The following is an 18,652-nucleotide window of genomic DNA, read 5'->3' as shown; positions in this document are numbered from 1 at the left end:
GCAGCTAGGAGTTTCACTTTCAGATCTGGACACAATTTCAAAAATGTAGTTGCTGATAATTATGTCCTTGAACTGATTACCTATGTTGCTTGCAAGAAATTATGTGGTTTGCAAAGAAATTAAAATGGCTAATTATTTCTGTAGTAGTCCAGAGGCTTATCACTACATTATAGCACACAGATCACTGTTTATCAGGTGATCTCACTTCAAAATGTATGAGGCAGAAGATGAAAATCATAAACCTAGATGCCAGTATTAAATTAAGAAAACTTTTAAATTATTGTAATTTAGGGATGGAATTGTTTTAGAATTTTGAGTCTCATATATCGGGCAGAATTGACATTGAGTAAGCCACTTTATTACTGGAAGAGAGGTGTACATTGATTTGGGATATCTGATTCTTGGCTATTAGGTGTTAATCGTGATTTGAAATTAAAGATGGGTAAATATTGCTCTGTTGCTAATGACGCTGTCTTCCGGCAATTGTTTTTAGAGTTTCACGTTAGAATTTCACTTTGAATCAAATGACTTCTTCACAAATGAAGTGTTGACAAAATCATACAGAATGAGATCAGAGCCAGATGATTCTGATCCCTTCTCCTTTGATGGACCAGAAATTATGGGTTGTACAGGGTAAGTGTTAATATGGAATTTTTAAAGTAGTTAACCACCTTTTGATGGCTCTTCTTGAATACTTGGCTGAGCTTGCAATCATAGAACTGGAAGGGACCTCAAGAAGTCATCTAGTCCAGTCCCCTGCACTCAAGGCAGGTAAGTATTATGCTTACATTCAAGCAATGGTCTTAGATTCAACTTGCTGGGATTTCTGTGTTTTGGCTATGCATGAAATGAGAACTTTTGAACACTGCATCCAATCAGCTCTAAAATTTCAGACAATGTACTAGGCAACTATGGTCAGAACCTTGTTGACTTGGGGGGGGGAGGACAATAGGGGCATAAATGAGGGGTACGTGAAGCTCCAGACAGCTCTTTAGTACAACCACAACCTCAAACACCTCTGCAGTTGTGTAAACAGCAAAAAAAACTGGCTCCTGTACCCATGAATAGAGTTAATATGTTGACACTCTGAATGTCTTCTCTCTAATGGATCGAACCATTATTCATTCTAAATTTTATATAGCATCATTCCTTGAATTGATTTTCTATATCAAATACACAGTTCAGGAGGACAATCCTATAATAATTGTTAAATTGAGACTCCTCAAACTTATAACTTCTGTGTCTAGGATCACCTGCAATGTTCATCAGATATGGAGATCCATGCAAACAGTGCTTCAAGAATGAACATTTACTGACTTGATTTTTGTTGTGTGCCTGAGCTCCCTGACTTCCTTCCCAACTTTTTTGGGGTCTTAATGAAAGAAACTAAGTAAATGAACTTGAGTGGAGTTCGTCCCTTGCTGTCCTTGGCAGGTTGCGTATATAGTTCCAATGATTACTATCTACAAAGTGCCATGAGCCCACTTGTAAGCAAGTGTGCCGCTTTGCAGGCAGTCATTACATTAGCAAGTAACAATTCTTAGCTGTCTCAGACTCGGCATACCTCTGTCGCAGCTATATTTCCTTCTCATTTTCCTCCATTTTCTCCTCCACCCTAACCTGGTATCATTAACATATTTGGTTGTCTTTCTCATGTCTCAACCTTTTTTGTAGTCTTTATGATTGAAAAGCCCTCACACTATCACTGGTGCCAGTTAAATTACTGTCCCCTATTCAAATCGTTTCTGAAAATGTACTTTGTCCATGCAGCATGTCCATGATTCATGGAAGGAAAGTGGCACCTGGTCAGTGTTGACAAGGTTCAAGGGATAGGGATTGTCTTTCATAGTCTTGCTCAATGTTGTTCAAAATTATAGTGCTTGCTAGTCTTGTTCTAAAGTAAAATTGAGCTATGCTCTTATCCTTCCACCTGCCAAGGCTTAAAAGTGAAATGTAATATGTGAGGGGCCCAAAAAATTATTCATGCAGGAAATAAGTGCTGTGGGATACCTTTCTGTAACCTCAGTTTATTTTCTTTATTTCTGATAGAAATATTTTCAACAAGAAAAGTGTGTGTGTGTGTGTGTGTGTGTGTGTGTGTGTGTGTGTGTGTGTGTGTGTGAAATCTCTGGATTGGAAGGAATTTTGGGAGTAGAATGAGTGATATACCTCCAAAATGAACTACCCGTGAGAGTTATGGCTAGCTCCGTGTGTTCTCCAAATACATAATAATTTCAAGATCACTTTAAAAATATTCAATTGGCTGTACTTAAATAATTATTAACTGTATCCTTAGACTAGTGGTAACTTTAGTATGTAAAAACAATGTGAAGTTGTAAGCATATCCCAATTTGATAGCTATTTTCCTTATTTCTTTTAGGTGCCAAATAGACTGGAAAAAAGGAAAAAATGTTACTTTGAAAACAATCAAAAAGAAGCAGAAACACAAGGGACGTGGGACAGTTAGAACAGTGACAAAAACTGTCTCCAACGATTCTTTCTTCAATTTCTTTAGTCCTCCTGAAGGTAAGTATTGTCTGGATTCATTTGCAATGAATTATATGTAGTATCTTCAAAATTACTGGTACTTATTTTATTTTCCCTCTTTCTTTCAGTTCCTGAAAGTGGAGACCTGGTAAGTTGAAGAAATTCAATACACCAAATTTGGAAAGAATGTATGCTACTTAAGCTATAATTTGGGAGGATATTAAACTATTCTACCTATTTCTTCATGTAATAAGGAACACTTTTTTTCTCTAGTAAATACTGTTTAGCATATATTCTGGCTTACTTTATGGGAAGATATATTCAGGTTGGATAAGAGCATTCTTAGTACTAAGTTGTAATTTAGTATATTTTGGGCTGCTCATACTTGTGAAAGATAAACTTGAGTTGTCTTGTAAACGTTAAAATTTGAATAAACTTGGGGCTCATGAAAGTGAGGAACCAAGAATACCAACCTAAGATGAGTGTCAAACTGACTTGAACTACAATCTCCAAAGGAGAAAGATTTAATTAACCTACTTATCTAGTGACCCCAGAAATGCTGTGTCTACTCTATCCACTTACCATTTCCACCACTGCTAAAACTGGGGAAGCCTCAGGTGTCCACAAATGCTTTTTCAGCTCTACTGTTCATCTTGACTACCAGTGGTGGGAAGCTTTACAGAAAAAACCTCCTCTACATGACAAAATATGAGAAAAGGTTTTCAAGACAAACATGAGTGTATATTATGCTTTTTATATAATGGATCTGCTTTTTATCACTGGAGACTCTGAATATGCTGCCAGAAACTCCACAACTAGTGTAAACTCAGTCCATAGGTGTGTTGGCATCTTATACAAAAATTTTTTTTTTCGTTTTAAACACTTTTTTTTAAATAGTTTTTCAGATGTAAACCAGTAGAGTTCCATTTACCTGAATCTGTGAACAACAGGAGTGAACTTCAAGTGTTGTACCCATCTCATTGGGTTGTCAGTGTAAATCTAACTTAAATATCATGTTAACTGAATTATGGGTGAATATATTACTATCACTGTGGCTGAATTAATTGGCAGAGACATACCTTAGGAGTAAGCTATGAGTCTTTAAAGCATTCAGATATTAATGTATTTGTAAGATATTTAAGGGATTTTTAGTGCTTAACAGAATTTTAGGAAGATCGTGAAGAACCGTAAAATGATCTGGAGAAGCTAAACATTGGGGAAATGGGGAAACTTTCTTTTTAATACAAGTCTGGGTGAAAAATTTGACTTAAAAATGAAGGAACTTAATGTATTTAGGTTTCTGTGTTAATTTGCACAGAATTTCAGAGACTTTTCACAGGTTGCCTTTTTTAATGTGAGCAAATGCATACATTGTTTATCCTAGTTTGCAAGTTGTCCCTTAATTATGATCCAATAAATGTCAGAATCCCTGAACATAGTCCTATTGAGCTGAACTCTTTTGAATATCTGGTCACATCAATCTGACATTAGTTTGTGTTCAGAAAACTGAGTTAAACAAATGAGTTATGAATTATGAGTTATGAATTTACCACTTGACTGTTTCTTTTAATGTCGTATGCAGGATGATGATGCTGAAGCAATCCTTGCTGCAGATTTTGAAATCGGCCACTTTTTACGTGAGCGTATAGTTCCACGATCAGTATTGTACTTTACAGGGGAAGCTATTGAAGATGATGATGATGATGTAAGTTGTTTTAAACTGTCTAAATATGCTCAAACAATACTCTTAATATTTATGACTCCTAATGTATAAGATTTCTGTAGCTTTAGTAGTGTTTGTGGGATTTTGTGCATGAATCTACTGTCTAGGTACTTCCAGCTCTGTTCAAGGTAGGCCTGCCCTCCGTGGCTTTTGTAACACAATGTAGGGGGTAGTGGCCACTCTACGATATGTCTACACTACAAGTACTACACCAGCACAATTGTAGCTGCTCTCCTGTAGCACTTGTAGTGTAGACACTTGCTACAGCAACAGAAGGGGTTTCTCGGTCACTGTAGCAAGTAATCTTTCTGGGAAGCAGTAGCTAGATTAACAGAATTCTTCAGTCAGCCTAATTGCATCTACATTGTGGGGGGGTAAGGTTGACTCAACTGTTTCACACAGGGTGTGTAATTTTTTACAGTGCTGAAAGATGTAGCTAAGTTTTAGGTGTAGACCTTAAAGGTATGGAGGTGTAGACCTTAAAGGTATGGAGGGATATGACATTGACTCTGTGCCATCAGGGCATGAGTCCTCACACAATGGTGTGAGCTCACCTATGCTGGATGTAGGGTCAGAAAATGGCCGACTACAGCATATGGCCTGGTGTGCTGGAAGATAGCCCATTTTGTGTTTATGTAGTCTAATGTAGACAGAACTCACTGTGGAATGGAGAGGGGGTACTCAATATCTATCTGATTAACAGATGTATAAAAAAAATTACAAAAGACTGTTTTAAAAAAAGAATATCATTGATGTTAAAAACCTAGGGAATACCAGAATTAAAGTTGCTTGGATACATTTATCTGTAGTACTCCTGGCTTGTTTGTTGTGGAAGGTAAGTAAGTGTAGTGAATGAGGCAGGAAGAGAGGATGGTATCAAGGTTAAGATAATTAAATACTGAACTGGATATTTTGGTTTCTGTCTCTGCAGTAGAGCTTCTATATGATGCTAAGCAAATTATTTAAACCAAACTCTTCATGTATGGTCACTAATTGTGTGTACCTCCCTTTCTGGGTGCCCAACATGATATTGTGGGGTCTGATCTGAAAGAATTGAGCACTTCCAGCTAAACTGAAGTCAATAGGAGCTGTTTTGTACATATAAAGAGCTGTATAATTATAAGTACTCTGAAAAATCAGGTCCTAGATCACTCAAATTGGGTACCCAAAATTAGTGTGAATTTATAATCTTAATCTCTCTGTGCCTTGCTTCCAATCTGCAAAATGGGGGATAACTAATATTGCATCAGAGGCATTATGAAAACAAATTAATATTTGTGAAGCACTTGAATACTATAATAAGCACTGTAGAAAAGCCTGTGAGGAAACTATTTATTTTTGTCTTCAAAGCATGGTTTGAATAGTGTAAATGAGGGGCCCACACTGAACAATGAAGAGAACCAAAATTTGAAGTGCTGCCCATTAAGTGAGCATCATCCATTGTATTCACAGAATGGGGCAAAGGTCCTATTTAAAAAATAGTATATGGTTCTATACAAGGGTGTCAGATTAAGGTTGCCCAAGGAACCTTAGTTTTGTCATTTCCTAACCTGAATTCTTGGTTTTGCAATCTTAATGTTCTCAAGTTTTTTAGTGCAGAGCTTCCTAAGCTTTTAAAAAAAAAAAAAAATGAAAAAACAAATTCCATCATACTGAGACATGGATCATGAGTAGTGTTGGAACCTTTAGATCCACTACCACTTGTGCTAAGGAAGTTAACTGATAGCAGCAGCAGTAGGTTGTCATCCTCTGTATAGACCATCACTTAGATAAGGATGAAACTCACTTTGCCATTGGGGGTTCATAGATATTTGGTGACACTGGAGGAATGGTGACATTCAATCTTGGGTTGCTTTCCTGACTCTAGAAGGGGATTGCAATCTACTGGGCACAAATTCTTCTATTTATTTACCCTGTCCACCCCCTGCTTCATCTCTCTTGCCCAGTCCACCTTGTAAGCTGACTCTCCCTTTCCCCCCACCCTATCCCTGCCTGCCTCCTTGCTGTTCCAGTTCTCCCTCCACAAACCCTAGTCCCTTGTCCAATCCGTGTTCCTCATCCCCTGGCTTGCAATCCCTGTATCACCAGATTGTCTCGATCTTTTTCTCTCTGTCTCAAACTTCTCTCCTCCTCCGATCTTCAGTCCAGCTTTTGTTCCCCTCTGCATTCAAATTAGACTATTTCCTAAGCACCTGCTGGGGAGTGGGGGTGAGAGGCCTCCTGCCCTTGTTCCAGTGATTCTCTCACCCCTCCCCTCCCACCAAATTCCAGTGTGGAGCAGCACTTCCAGGGAAAGTTCGGCCTCACTCCTGTAGCCCTGATCTGGAACTTGCTCTGTGGAATTGCACATGTGCAGTCTGGTCAGCACTAGAAACTATGAAGCTTGAGCCATGCTCAGTGAAGACAATCTTTGGAAATTCTATTTGTTAAACTCCAAGTCTCGACTGAGTGTGTGCAAGCTTCAATTTTTCACAAACTTATAACTTGATCAAATTTGGGTATATTTTCATGGAGACACAAAAAGGCACATCCCTGGAACACCCCTGCCAAATTTTCAAATCCCTGCTCCAGAACTTTGAGAGCTATTCAAAGAAAAGGTCACTATAATTTATTAACATGGACAAAACTGTATCTCCATCTAGCTGCATTCTTTTAAAAAAATATCCTGAGGCTGACACTCAACTTGAAAAATTTCAACCCAGGCAATTAGTTTTGCAAAGTGTATAAGCAACTGAAAATGTGGTCTTGTTAGGGGAAGTGTCAGACATTTGTAATAGGTGTGGCTTTCAGCTCTGCCTTTAATAAAATATATACATATGCGTGCAAAATGAATGTTAAAACTTACTCATAGTTAAGTGTTATCCTTAAAGTAGGAGACAGCTTTCTTTGTTAAAGCTTATTTTAAATTATCTGCTCAAAAATATGGCTTCAGTATTAATGATATTGATCACTGTAACCCAGATCTAGAAAAGTTTTTTGACAAAGCTGAACTAACGTAAATGCCCCCTTTGAAAAACAATATACTTAATTTTACCATGGAAATTCTTTGGCTTCCACATAACTTACACAAAACTGCTTAACATCTAGGATGATAGTGTTTACAACATTGTACAATGAACTTTTTTCTCTCTCTTAGTATGATGAAGAAGGTGAGGAGGCAGATGATGAGGTGAGTTACAAAATGGGTTAGATGAGTAAAATGACACTTGAATACTTCATTTTGGAGGAAGTTTTTCATCTTTGATGGAATGGTAGCTGAGCAGTTGACAAGTTACTTATGTTTCTTGTTTAGTTAATTGTGAGTGACAAACATTCTTCAGTATTTCTCCAATCTATATAAAACATTATTGATTCAGATGTTTTATAAATGCAAGTCTCAGGTGGTGGTAAAAGCAAATATGCCAGATATTAGTCTGCCCTCAGATTTGAGAGTAGAGCTTTATCCTAAATGCAGTGTAGAAATTTACTCTAAAAGCTGAGTATGGGTAAACACTAAGGCCTGGTCTACACTAGGACTTTAAATCGAATTTAGCAGCGTTAATTCGAATTAACCGCTCAACCGTCCACACCAGGAAGCCGTTTAATTCGACCTAGAGGGCTCTTTAGTTCGAATTCGGTACTCCACCCGACGAGGGGAGTAGCGCTAAATTCGACATGGCTATCTCGAATTAGGCTATGTGTGGATGCAAATCGAACTTAGTAGCTCCAGGAGCTATCCCACAGTGCACCACTCTGTTGACGCTCTGGACAGCAGTCCAAGCTTGGATTCTCTGACCAGCCACACAGGAAACGACCCGGGAAAATTTGAATTCCTTTTCCTGTCTGGGCACTTTGAATCTCATGTCCTGGTTGGACATCGGGGCGAGCTCAGCAGCACCTGCAACGATGCAGAGCTCTCCAGCAGAGGAGTCCATGCAATCCCAGAATAGAAAGAGGTCGCCAGCATGGACAGACCGGGAAGTCCTGGATCTGATCGCTGTGTGGGGCGATGAGTCTGTGCTTTCGGAGCTGCGCTCCAACAAACGGAATGCAAAGACCTACGAGAAGGTCTCCAAAGCCATGGCACTCAGAGGATACAGCCGGGATACAACGCAGTGCCACGTGAAAATCAAGGACCTGAGACAAGGCTACCAAAAAGTCAGAGCGGCAAACGGACGCTCCGGAGCCCAGCCCCAGACATGCCGCTTCTACGAGGCACTGCATGCCATTCTAGGTGGGTCTGCCACCACTGCCCCACCAGTGACCGTGGACTCTGAGGATGGGATAGTGTCGATGGGCAGTTCCTCGGCGATGTTCGCCGATGGGGAAGACGAGGAAGGGTTTGTGGAGGACGACGCAGGCGACAGCGCTTACAATACCGCTTTCCCCGACAGCCAGGATCTCTGCATCACCCTCACAGAGATCCCCTACCAACCCTCCCCGGCCATTAACCCGGACTCAGAATCAGGGGAAGGATCAGTTGGTAAGTGCTATAAACATGGAAACATTTATTTTTTTAAAAAACAGGAATAAAAACTATATTAAAAACTATATAAAAACTTTTCCATATAAAACTATATAAAAAGAAGGTCCACACATATAGGGATGGAACAGAAATCCTCCTGGGACACTTCCACGAAGCTCTCGTACAGGAGCTCGAAAAGCCTCCGCAGGAGATTCCTGGGGAGAGGTGCCTTATTTGGTGCTGCGTGGAAGCACACTCTTCCGCGCCAGGCCATCCTAACGTACAGCGGAATCATTGCCTCCACCAGCATGGCAGCATACGGTCCTGGTCTGTGCAGGGATTCTAGCAGCATCCTCTCTCTCTCTCTCTCTCTCTCTCAGAGTGACCCGCCTCAGGGTAATCTCGTTCGGCAACTGCTGCATCTAATTAGGGCAATTAGTGTACTGTTACTATTGTGAATGCTTGACTTTTACTTTGCATAGCAATGACCTTCGTTTAACAGCCACGTGTTGGAGGCCGCAGAGGAAAAGCATACAGTGATCTTTCCCGGGCACAGCCGCGAGGGGCTGGAACAGGGTCAGACTTTATGCTTTCCAGATTGCCTTCAGCGGGAGGGCACAGCTATCCATTAACTGTTAAGCAGCCTATAGTGTAGTGCTTACCAGGCCTGGCTGCTACACGGATTCAGCTGTACCGCCCCGCTTGTCCGATCTCCTGTGCAAGACCGCAGCCAATGAAAGCGTATTCCGAAATCTCGAACTTGTCCTGAGAGCTCGTGAGACTAGGTGCCCTGTATGGTCTTGTTCACAGAAACTGAGTAGACTGTGTTCAGTGTTTGCAAACATGTATCTTTTCAAGGAAATCACTTCCTTTTTCCCATCACACAGCTGCGGCTCTTTCCCGAACTGCCCCGGCATCCCCCTCACAGAGGCTGGCGCAGATTAGGCGGCGAAAGAAAAAGACTAGGGACGACATGTTCTCGGAACTGATGGCCTGCTCCAGAGCCGAGGCGGCCGAGCAGAGACAGTGGAGGGAGACCCTATGTCAGCACCAGCGCTCACACAGCGAACGGGAGGACAGGTGGCGGCAGGAAGACCAGCAGGCGACTCAAACGCTGCTTGGGCTAATGAGGGAGCAAACGGACACGCTCCGGCGCCTTGTAGATGTTCTGCAGGAGCGCAGGCAGGAGCAGAGAGCCCCCCTGAACTGTATCTGCAACCGCCTTCCCCCGCCACAAAGTCCTGTCCCCCCCTCACCCAAAATCACAAGAAGGAGGGGCGCTAGGGCCCATGAAAACTGTCACTCCACCCCAGCAGAGCGCTCATTTACCAAACAGCTCTCATGCCATAAATTTTGAGAAGTGCTTCCCTTCCTGGATCACCCAGTCCCAAATCCAAGTTTCATCCCCCCACTGTGTAGTTGAGTATTAAGAGTAGTTTGTTGTTGTTCACTGTTTCCGTCACGTTTTCCTTGTCAGAAGACTGTGTGAAGGGGGGGGAGGGGTTTTTTAATTGCATAGGACAGCCTCCATTACCAGAGTACAGACTTGGGGGCAGGATCAACAGCAGGACACACAGACTGCAGTCACTAGGCACCAGGGTCATTCTGGGAGGTGAATGCTGCCCCAGGTCAGTCTGTGAGGTGTATGCTGCCCCAGGGTCCTAGCGCCTGACATCCACAAATGGCAAGGCAGGCTGCCCTTACCATGCCCTTCCCCCCCCAGCCACGAGCCTCTCCGATGCCCTGAGCCCCAGCAAGAGCCCTCATCCATGGACACACACTCACCCTTCCCACACACCCCTCACCCCTTCCTACGCCCCAGCCCAGAGCCTGCATCCAAACTCCGTCCCAAAGACAGCACCCCTCACCCCTTCCTGCAAACCCACCTGCAACCGTCCTCCCCCCAGAGACCGCTATAGGAGCAGGAGCCTGTCATTCCTCTAGTGTAGAAGCGGTCTGTACATCAGTGCACACCGTACCCACCACAGTCTGCGTCCATGTTTCAACCCTTGAACAGGAATTCATAATTAAAGAAAACTTTATTAATAATCAGTGTTCCATTAAATTTATTTTAAAACGTGTGTTGGAAGGGGGGAAACCTGGAGAACAGGGTATGTAACCGCAGATCGAAGTCAACAGTCACTGAAACAGGCTCAGGTTCAGCTTCTCTGTAAATCAACTGGAGAGTCATAGGTTACCCTGCTCTCCGAGGAACCTAGCTTTCAAAGCCTCCCGGATGCACAGCGCTTCCCGCTGGGATCTTCTATCGGCACGGCTGTCTGGCTGAGCGTAATCAGCAGCCAGGTGATTTGCCTCAACCTCCCATCCCGCCATAAAGGTCTCCCCCTTGCTCTCACAGAGATTGTGGAGCACACAGCAAGCAGCAATAACAACGGGGATATTTTTTTCGCTGAGGTCCGAGCGAGTCAGTAAGCTCCGCCATCTTCCCTTGAGACGTCCGAAAGCACACTCCACCACCATTCTGCACTTGCTCAGCCGGTAGTTGAAGAGTTCCTTCTCACTGTCCAAGGCGCCTGTATAGGGCTTCATGAGCCAGGGCATTAGCGGGTAGGCTGGGTCCCCGAGGATCACTGTAGGCATCTGCACATCCCCAACCGTTATTTTGTGGTCCGGGAAGAAACTACCTGCCTGGAGGCGTTTAAACAGACCAGAGTTCCTGAACACACGCGCGTTATGAACCTTGCCCGACCACCCGACGTAGATGTTGGTAAAACGTCCCCTATGGTCCACCAGTGCTTGCAGCACCATAGAAAAGTAGCCCTTTCGGTTAATGTACTCACTGGCCTGGTGGGCCGGTCCCAGGATAGGGATGTGAGTCCCATCTATAGCCCCACTGCAGTTTGGGAATCCCATCGTGCCGAAGCCATCTATGACGACCTGGACGTTTCCCAGGGTCACTACCTTTGAGAGCAGTTGCTCAACGATTGCGTGGGCTACTTGAATCACAGCAACCCCCACGGTAGATTTGCCCACGCCAAAGTGGTTCGCTACTGACCGGTAGCTGTCTGGCGTTGCAAGTTTCCAGAGGGCTATGGCCACTCGCTTCTGCACACTCAGGGCTGCTCGCATCCGGGTGTCCTGGCGCTTCAGGGCAGGGGACAGCAAGTCACAGAGTTCAAGGAAAGTGCCCTTATGCATCCTGAAGTTTCGCAGCCACTGTGATTCATCCCAGACCTGCAGCACTATGCGGTCCCACCAGTCCGTGCTTGTTTCCCGGGCCCAGAATCGCCGTTCCACACCATGAACTTGACCCATTGCCACCATGATCTCCACTGCACGGCGAACCCTGCTTTGTGAGAGGGCTGCGCCACTCTGTGACTTCCTGTCCTCACCGCGTTGCCGGAGCCTCCTCGCCCGATTTCTCAGCAGCTGACTGTGGAAGAGGTGGACGATAAGGTGCGAGGAGTTGACAACGGCCATAAGTGCAGTGATGATCGCAGCGGGCTCCATGCTCGCAGTGCTGTGGCGTCCGTGCCCTTCTCTGGTCGGTTACAGCGCGAACAGATTTCCTGCCGGCGCTTTCAGGGAGGTAGGGCGTGATTGACGGTTCAATGATGACAGTTACCCAAAACCACCCTCGACACATTTTTTCCCCCAGCAGGCATTGGGGGCTCTACCCAGCATTCCAATGGGCAGCGGGGACTGCGGGAACTGTGGGATAGCTTCCCACAGTGCACCGCTTCCAAAGTCGACGCTGGCCCCGTTACTGTGGACTCAGACAGTCGAATTAGTGTACTTAGTGTGGATACACAAATTCGACTTCATAAGGTCGATTCCACAAATTCGAGTTAAGTAGATTCGAAATAGTCTTGTAGTGTAGACGTACCCTAAGATATCTCGTTCAAGTTCTTTTCATTTCTGCATGATGAAAACTTATTTTAAAAAAACAACTTATAAACATCAGAAGAACATTTAACCTGTTACTGCACTGTATGTATTTAATCTGAACAAGAGCAATTTCTAATTGGTACTTTCTATCTTTCAGGAAGGGGAGGAAGAAGCAGATGAAGAAAATGATCCAGATTATGACCCGAAGGTGAGTAGTACTAATTAATGTATTTAATTAAAGTTACACAATTAAATCGTTGCTTTAAATTAATCTGCAATATACAATTCATAATTCCTGTAACAAACATGCTTTGACTAAACTGCTCTCTCAGACGGTTTTAATACGCCACTTTTTACCTTCTAAGATTTGCTGAGTAACATTGTCACTCTAATTTTTGTTCTAATAACACTTTTTTAAATATGTGGCCGTGGATCTTTTTTTAAAGAAGTTAGAAGTAGTATTAGAAAACGAGTGATTAAAAATATACATAAGCAACCCTTTTTCAGCAAGTAAAAGCTTTCCTATTCATAAGTTAAAAAAATACAACTTATCTTAAATGAGGGCTGTTAAAATCTTCGATTTAGTTGGGTGAGTTTGTCATGTATATATTTATTTATTTTTGCTATTATCTGTGACTTAAAGTGTAGCCTGCATTTGGTTGCACTATCAATGAGAACATATCCTTTCACTTGGGTGAAATTTCTTGAGTGGGGCTGATGCTGTATTTTAAGACTTAAGAGTAAGGAGAGGATTTGGGCTGTCTTCCCTGGAGATGATCATCCTCCTGTACTGAGCAGAACCTACAACAGTGCTCTAAAGAAAACTAGGTGTAGCTTTCCTGCTAACATGCAGTTGGATGTAAATACTCCCTTTGGCAGGGAATATATTGCTTGGCCAAGAGCCCATCTTATTCCAGTCTTCCCCTGTATGTCCTCACCCAAACAAGGGGAACAATACAGATATTTACTACCTAGAGAGCAGAGACTTCAGGATGACAAGAGGACAATATGGATGTGCAGCAGAGATTGTTAATCCTCTGTTTTGCATACTCCCAAATTTATGTGAATTCTCATAGCTTAGTTTGGGAAGTACCAGACATCTGAAAATTCATCCTCTTGCTCTACATCACCCCCTTTATTCTAGATGAACCACTGGGATTTTTGAACCCTAGTTGTCATAGTAGGTAGCATTTATCTAGCTACTTCTGGGGCTGTAAGCAGTGATCAAGAAGCCAAGTCAGGTCATTAGTAATTTTGAGTGGGAACCAAACCAAACTCAAATATACATGACATTGGAAACATCACTGTTACTCAGGTGACAGTGGGTAGTTGGTTATATCCGTTACATGATGCCTGCTCAGGCTAGTTGCAAAAGAAATATTGCAGAAAAGGAAAATACGCATCAGATAAAGGCAACTGTATCATTTTGGGGAAAACATGATGTTATAAAAATGCAAGATTATAATGGGAAATATCCATTATCATTTTTGGACCAGTGCTATTATAGTCACCCACAATATGGTAATATCTACTCTGATCTGCAAAAGCTACATGATGGGGAATGGGATATGGGCAGGTACTAGGGATGCTCTCATTGCAGATACAAAGAAGCAGAAACCTATAGATAATTCTCTGCTTTTCCCTCCCTGTCTGCTAGAAATCTCTAAACAATGTGCAGACAGTATCAGCCAATTTTGCAAGTTGAGTTGTTAAAGGATAATGCCAGCCCACATTGTAGAAGAATTTTAAAGAGTGCGCTAGCTTCAGTGGGCATAGGTGAATGGCTCTACATAACACATTGAAAGATCAGCAGGCCATATGGATACATCAAACTTGCTTCTCAACAATGCTGGCAGGGCTTAGATCAAACCAATAATGATATATCAAATAAGGTCAAACAAAACTGTTTAGCATTTGCCCTATTGCATCCAACCACCTGCATTCCACTGTATCCTTCACTGCCCATGAGGGGGGGGGGGGGGAATTAGTTGTTATGGAGAGCAAAGTAATGCACACAATGCCCTTCCTGCTGAACTGCTTTAATCTACCTGGACATAAATATCAACAAATTGATTATTTGCAAACAGAGACAAGTAGGGCTCATGCACCTGCTGTGGGATGTGCTAATTGGCCAACTCTTTGGCCTTGTATGTTGGTCAGATATTGCTTGTTGCTAGATTTCAAATTCTGTTTGAGGTAACTGAGGGATGCAGCAGTTTCGTTGCTTAGCCTAGCACGGGGCACAGAGGAGGGAGCAGTGTTCGAATGGATACGCAAGTGCCCCTTGTATACAGTCCTGTGCAGGTCCAGCCTCAGTATCCTTATCTGTATATGTAAGTGATCTATTATCACGTTTCTGCAGACCACACTTGACTGAATCTTCTCCCTCTTATGCCATTCAGCATGGCAAGATGGCAGTTGCTACTGCTGCAGCGTCAAGAAATAGAACAGAAACAGGGCAAGGGCCCAGGTTTATGATTTAGGACTATAGGGATGACTGACTGGGTGGGGGTGGGGGGAGGAGGGAAATGAGGGGAGAAAGATGTTGTCATCAAGGTGGTAACACTATTAGGAGGTAGGACTGAGCACCGCTGTTCCCCAGAAGTAGCTGCTGTAGAGCCAGATTCTTTTTAAAAGTGTGGGAGGAGAAGGTGGGAAGCTAGTAGGCCCTTAAAAATGGGGTGCAAGGGGCAAGATCTGTACTAAGCAAAACAGAAGGTTGTACATGACCTGGCAGTGAAGAAGGAATCAAGTCAATAAGATGAAGAGCAAGTACATGTTAAAACACACGTACAGGCCATTCCCATGTGCACCATTAGGGGAATTCTTCAGCTGCACACAGTGAGAAGCCAGGGAACAATTATTTACCTTTGTACACCTTCCATGCACCTGGAGTGTCACTAAGGGTGTTTTGCCTCTGCTTCACACCAAAATGCACAACAGTCACTATGACTGCTTTACCACTTCCCACTGAGCAATCTCACAATCCTGCATGTCATCATTCACCAACTCTTCTGCATGTCGATGTAACACTAAATGTTGTCATTAAAGCCAATTGCTGGGCTGACTGTAGAGGGCTAAGTGTTTTATTTCAGATTTGCTTCTGTCATGGTTTCACAGATCATCTATTTACTCATGTTTGGCTGTCTGAGCAGTGTGGGGCCAATATAACCTTGCAAGAAGATGCTCTAAGCATTTACTTCCGTTTATGTTTAAGTAGATTAGAACGGATGCTGGAAACTCAAACATTGTCAAGTAGCTGGTAGGCCGACAATGGAGCAATTTACAATCTCCACTAGTTCAATGGTTTTCAATCTGTGGTCTCTGGACCCCTGCAGGTCCACAGACTAAGGGGACTGCGAAAATAAAATTTCAGATGCCGGAAAAGGCATACTTTTGACCAGAAAAACAGAATGCGACTACCCCCATCTTACAGGTCAAAACCCAGAAGTGTTGTCATTACTATAGAAGTCCACAGTTTAGGGCCCTCTTTCACACTGTGGCCAGTGCCATGCCAAAGATGTGCAGCATTTATAGTTTAATTCTGTTCAGTCAGTTTTCAGTCTAAGACTTCAGGGTCTGCGGACCACAGGGTGAATTTCCAAAGGGGACCACAAGTGAAAAAAGATTGCAAACCACTGCCCTAGATACTGTGCTTAGTATATCCTTGTACATTTACTGGGATGGGTATGAAACCACCCTCTGCCAGTTCTTCCATTACCACAATTGACTGAGACTGGTCCTTGATTGAGACGGTTACTATAATGAAAGTACTGTCACTGTTAGGTAGGCTGAATCTGAGTGTCCCATATAATCCAATATACATCTTACTACTCACCCTACCATATTGTTTGTAATTTTCTTTAGTAATCTCTCACTTCCCACTAGCAAATTAGCAGTCAGCCTGTTTTTGATGTCTAGGGGCCAGGTTCTGCTGGCTCATCCAGGTAGGCCATCACAGTCTAGTGCCATCACCCCACGGGTGGCTCATTCAATCACTTACATGCGAAGGGTATTCAACATGTCATCTCAGCGACCATTATCCATTTTCAGGATTTTGTGCTTTTGTTAATATGCAGGTCAGAAACCAGGCTTTCAAAGTATGACTTGTCTCCTGAGGGATGACATTAGAGCAAGTAAGCTCCCCACTACTGGTATTAATGTGAATTTTTGTCCTTTTATCAGGAAGATTTAGCTTCCCTGTTAGCCCAGATGACACACATAATGGCTCTACTGTTGAACAGTGCAGATGGGAATTGGTTTGCATATACATCAGTCTTGACAGGTGCTGGGAAATATGGCCATAAAAGCCATAAATGCCATGGAATAGGTGTTATTTCTGTAGGCTTTATACCTTGGGAGCTTTGATGGGGACTTAAGTGTTACCCTCACCAGGTTACCTCTCATGTCATTATACAGATACATGATGACCTGTGCAGTGAGCCTGTATGTTTGGGCTGCCTGTGCTCACGGGGTCAAGGAAAGTCCTTGGCTAAGACTCCTGGAGTATATGGGCACCTCTTCCATTTCTGTGCCAGGCCAGTTTTTTCCCCATTCTCTTTCCCTCAATTTTTTCAAGATAGACCACCCTACTGTAGTTAGAAGTGCTGTGTTGCTGCCAATGGCTAGTGCAGCCCCCACCCAAAGGCAAAACTGAGGCATCCTCTTGAATTTGGCAATTCAAAGATATCCTTAACTTACTTAGTGCACAGAGATTTAAATACAATGTGGTGTAGTATTATGCACAGTGTGGATAAGGGAGAGAAGATGCAAGGTTCTTAAACTATAAAACACTTGCTTGACAGCTTTAAGTGGCTTAGAAAAATAACTTGATGTGACATCTGTACACTGACTTTTTTTTTTTTAATTCCTCAACAGAAGGATCAGAACCCAGCAGAATGCAAGCAGCAGTGAAGCAGTGTGTATGTGGCCTTGAGGATTACCTGCACTGTAATAGCCTAAACACAACTATTAGTTACTTACAGCCTTATGTTTTGTATCTTCTTGGTAGAATTAAGTAAACAATTTGTTAAAATGAAATAAAACACATAAGTACCAGTTTAAAATGTAGGTTCATTCTACCTAGCATTTTAATAGTATAATTTTCTGCCAATATGTAGAATGCAGTAAATCCCCTAAAGCATGAATGTTAATTCATTGCTACATAGTTTGGTTCTTGTGAAGTCTTTCGTCATGTAGCTATTAGACTGCAGCTGTGAAGATTATCAGAACTGTTAACTGAGACCAATATTTGTTTAGAGAAAATCCTCTCCTGAAGAACCAACCAAAGTATTTTCAGCCCAGTAGTTTGAATGGGTTTGTCTGCTTGCACTAGCTGTGCCTTCATTTCCTTGTTAGAGAAATGGCAGTGACTTGCACTAACTAGGAGATGATGCATTTCTGGATTTGACTACTTCAGACGACTAGTATAATTCATTTAACTTCCAACAAGACCACATTAAATGTTCATAACTGTCTGCTTGTTTATGCTATGGGTTTTGTATTTTATGTGACAGTGATCTACAAAAGAAACCCAGTAATCATATTAAGGTTATTGTTTACCACTGGGGTGTGAATAAAACCTAGTATTTTCAGAAGTTAGTCTTTTATTATGCTGTGTAAACTGTTAACATCTTACATGCTGCAGCTGATTTTTTTTTACTAGACAGTCATTTTTTAGAACTTTTTATAAGCAAACTGTTTAACACTCAGTGACTTAAAACATCAACTCAACTGCACTATTCTCCTTCCTGCACAGTTTTATCTAGGCTTTTCATTGTCAATATAATGGGGATAATAAGGTCATGTTGCCACGTGTGAATTTGAGCTACATATTTCTTTGACTACAGTCAGTATATGTCATTTGGGAAAACAAATTCAGTTTCTGCTGCAGTTCTGTATTTATAGACAAATCTGGAACCATGGAATAAAGATGTACAAAACTCTTTTCATAATGCCTTAGTGAACTTCAGAGGCCACCACTTGATCAAATGAACTCTGGCTTATATTTTAAATTGCAGTGTAGACCTAAAAATGTATAGATTCCCCTAAATACCACCTGGCTAGAGGAAACAGTAACCCTTTTAATGAGTCAGTATAGACAGTTCTCCAAAGTGGGAAGCTCTTTTGTTTATCTTCAAACTATGAAT

General features: G+C 42.4%; 1 protein-coding gene across 3 annotated transcripts in view; it reads left to right on the top strand.

The window, feature by feature from the left end:
* Window positions 1–18,100, top strand: part of NAP1L1 (nucleosome assembly protein 1 like 1) — a 61,357-nt gene extending 43,257 nt beyond the window's left edge. For 2 of the 3 annotated variants that reach the window (XM_044979357.1, XM_044979350.1), the window contains exons 9-15: window positions 494–633; window positions 2,381–2,526; window positions 2,616–2,635; window positions 4,070–4,192; window positions 7,347–7,379; window positions 12,661–12,711; window positions 17,382–18,100. In XM_044979357.1, coding sequence (XP_044835292.1) covers window positions 494–633; window positions 2,381–2,526; window positions 2,616–2,635; window positions 4,070–4,192; window positions 7,347–7,379; window positions 12,661–12,711; window positions 17,382–17,417 — 549 coding nt within the window. In that variant the 3' untranslated portion in view covers window positions 17,418–18,100. Of the gene's footprint in view, window positions 1–493; window positions 634–2,380; window positions 2,527–2,615; window positions 2,636–4,069; window positions 4,193–7,346; window positions 7,380–12,660; window positions 12,712–16,922; window positions 17,042–17,381 lie in introns of all 3 variants that reach the window. The other variant, XM_044979368.1, reaches the window with a different exon arrangement.
* The last annotated feature ends 552 nt before the right edge of the window (window positions 18,101–18,652 follow it).

Source organism: Mauremys mutica, chromosome 1 (genome assembly GCF_020497125.1).
Source record: "Mauremys mutica isolate MM-2020 ecotype Southern chromosome 1, ASM2049712v1, whole genome shotgun sequence".
Lineage (NCBI taxonomy): Eukaryota > Metazoa > Chordata > Testudines > Geoemydidae > Mauremys > Mauremys mutica.
The sequence above is the reverse complement of the archived record's forward strand: the minus strand, read 5'-3'. Positions and strand labels throughout refer to the sequence as shown.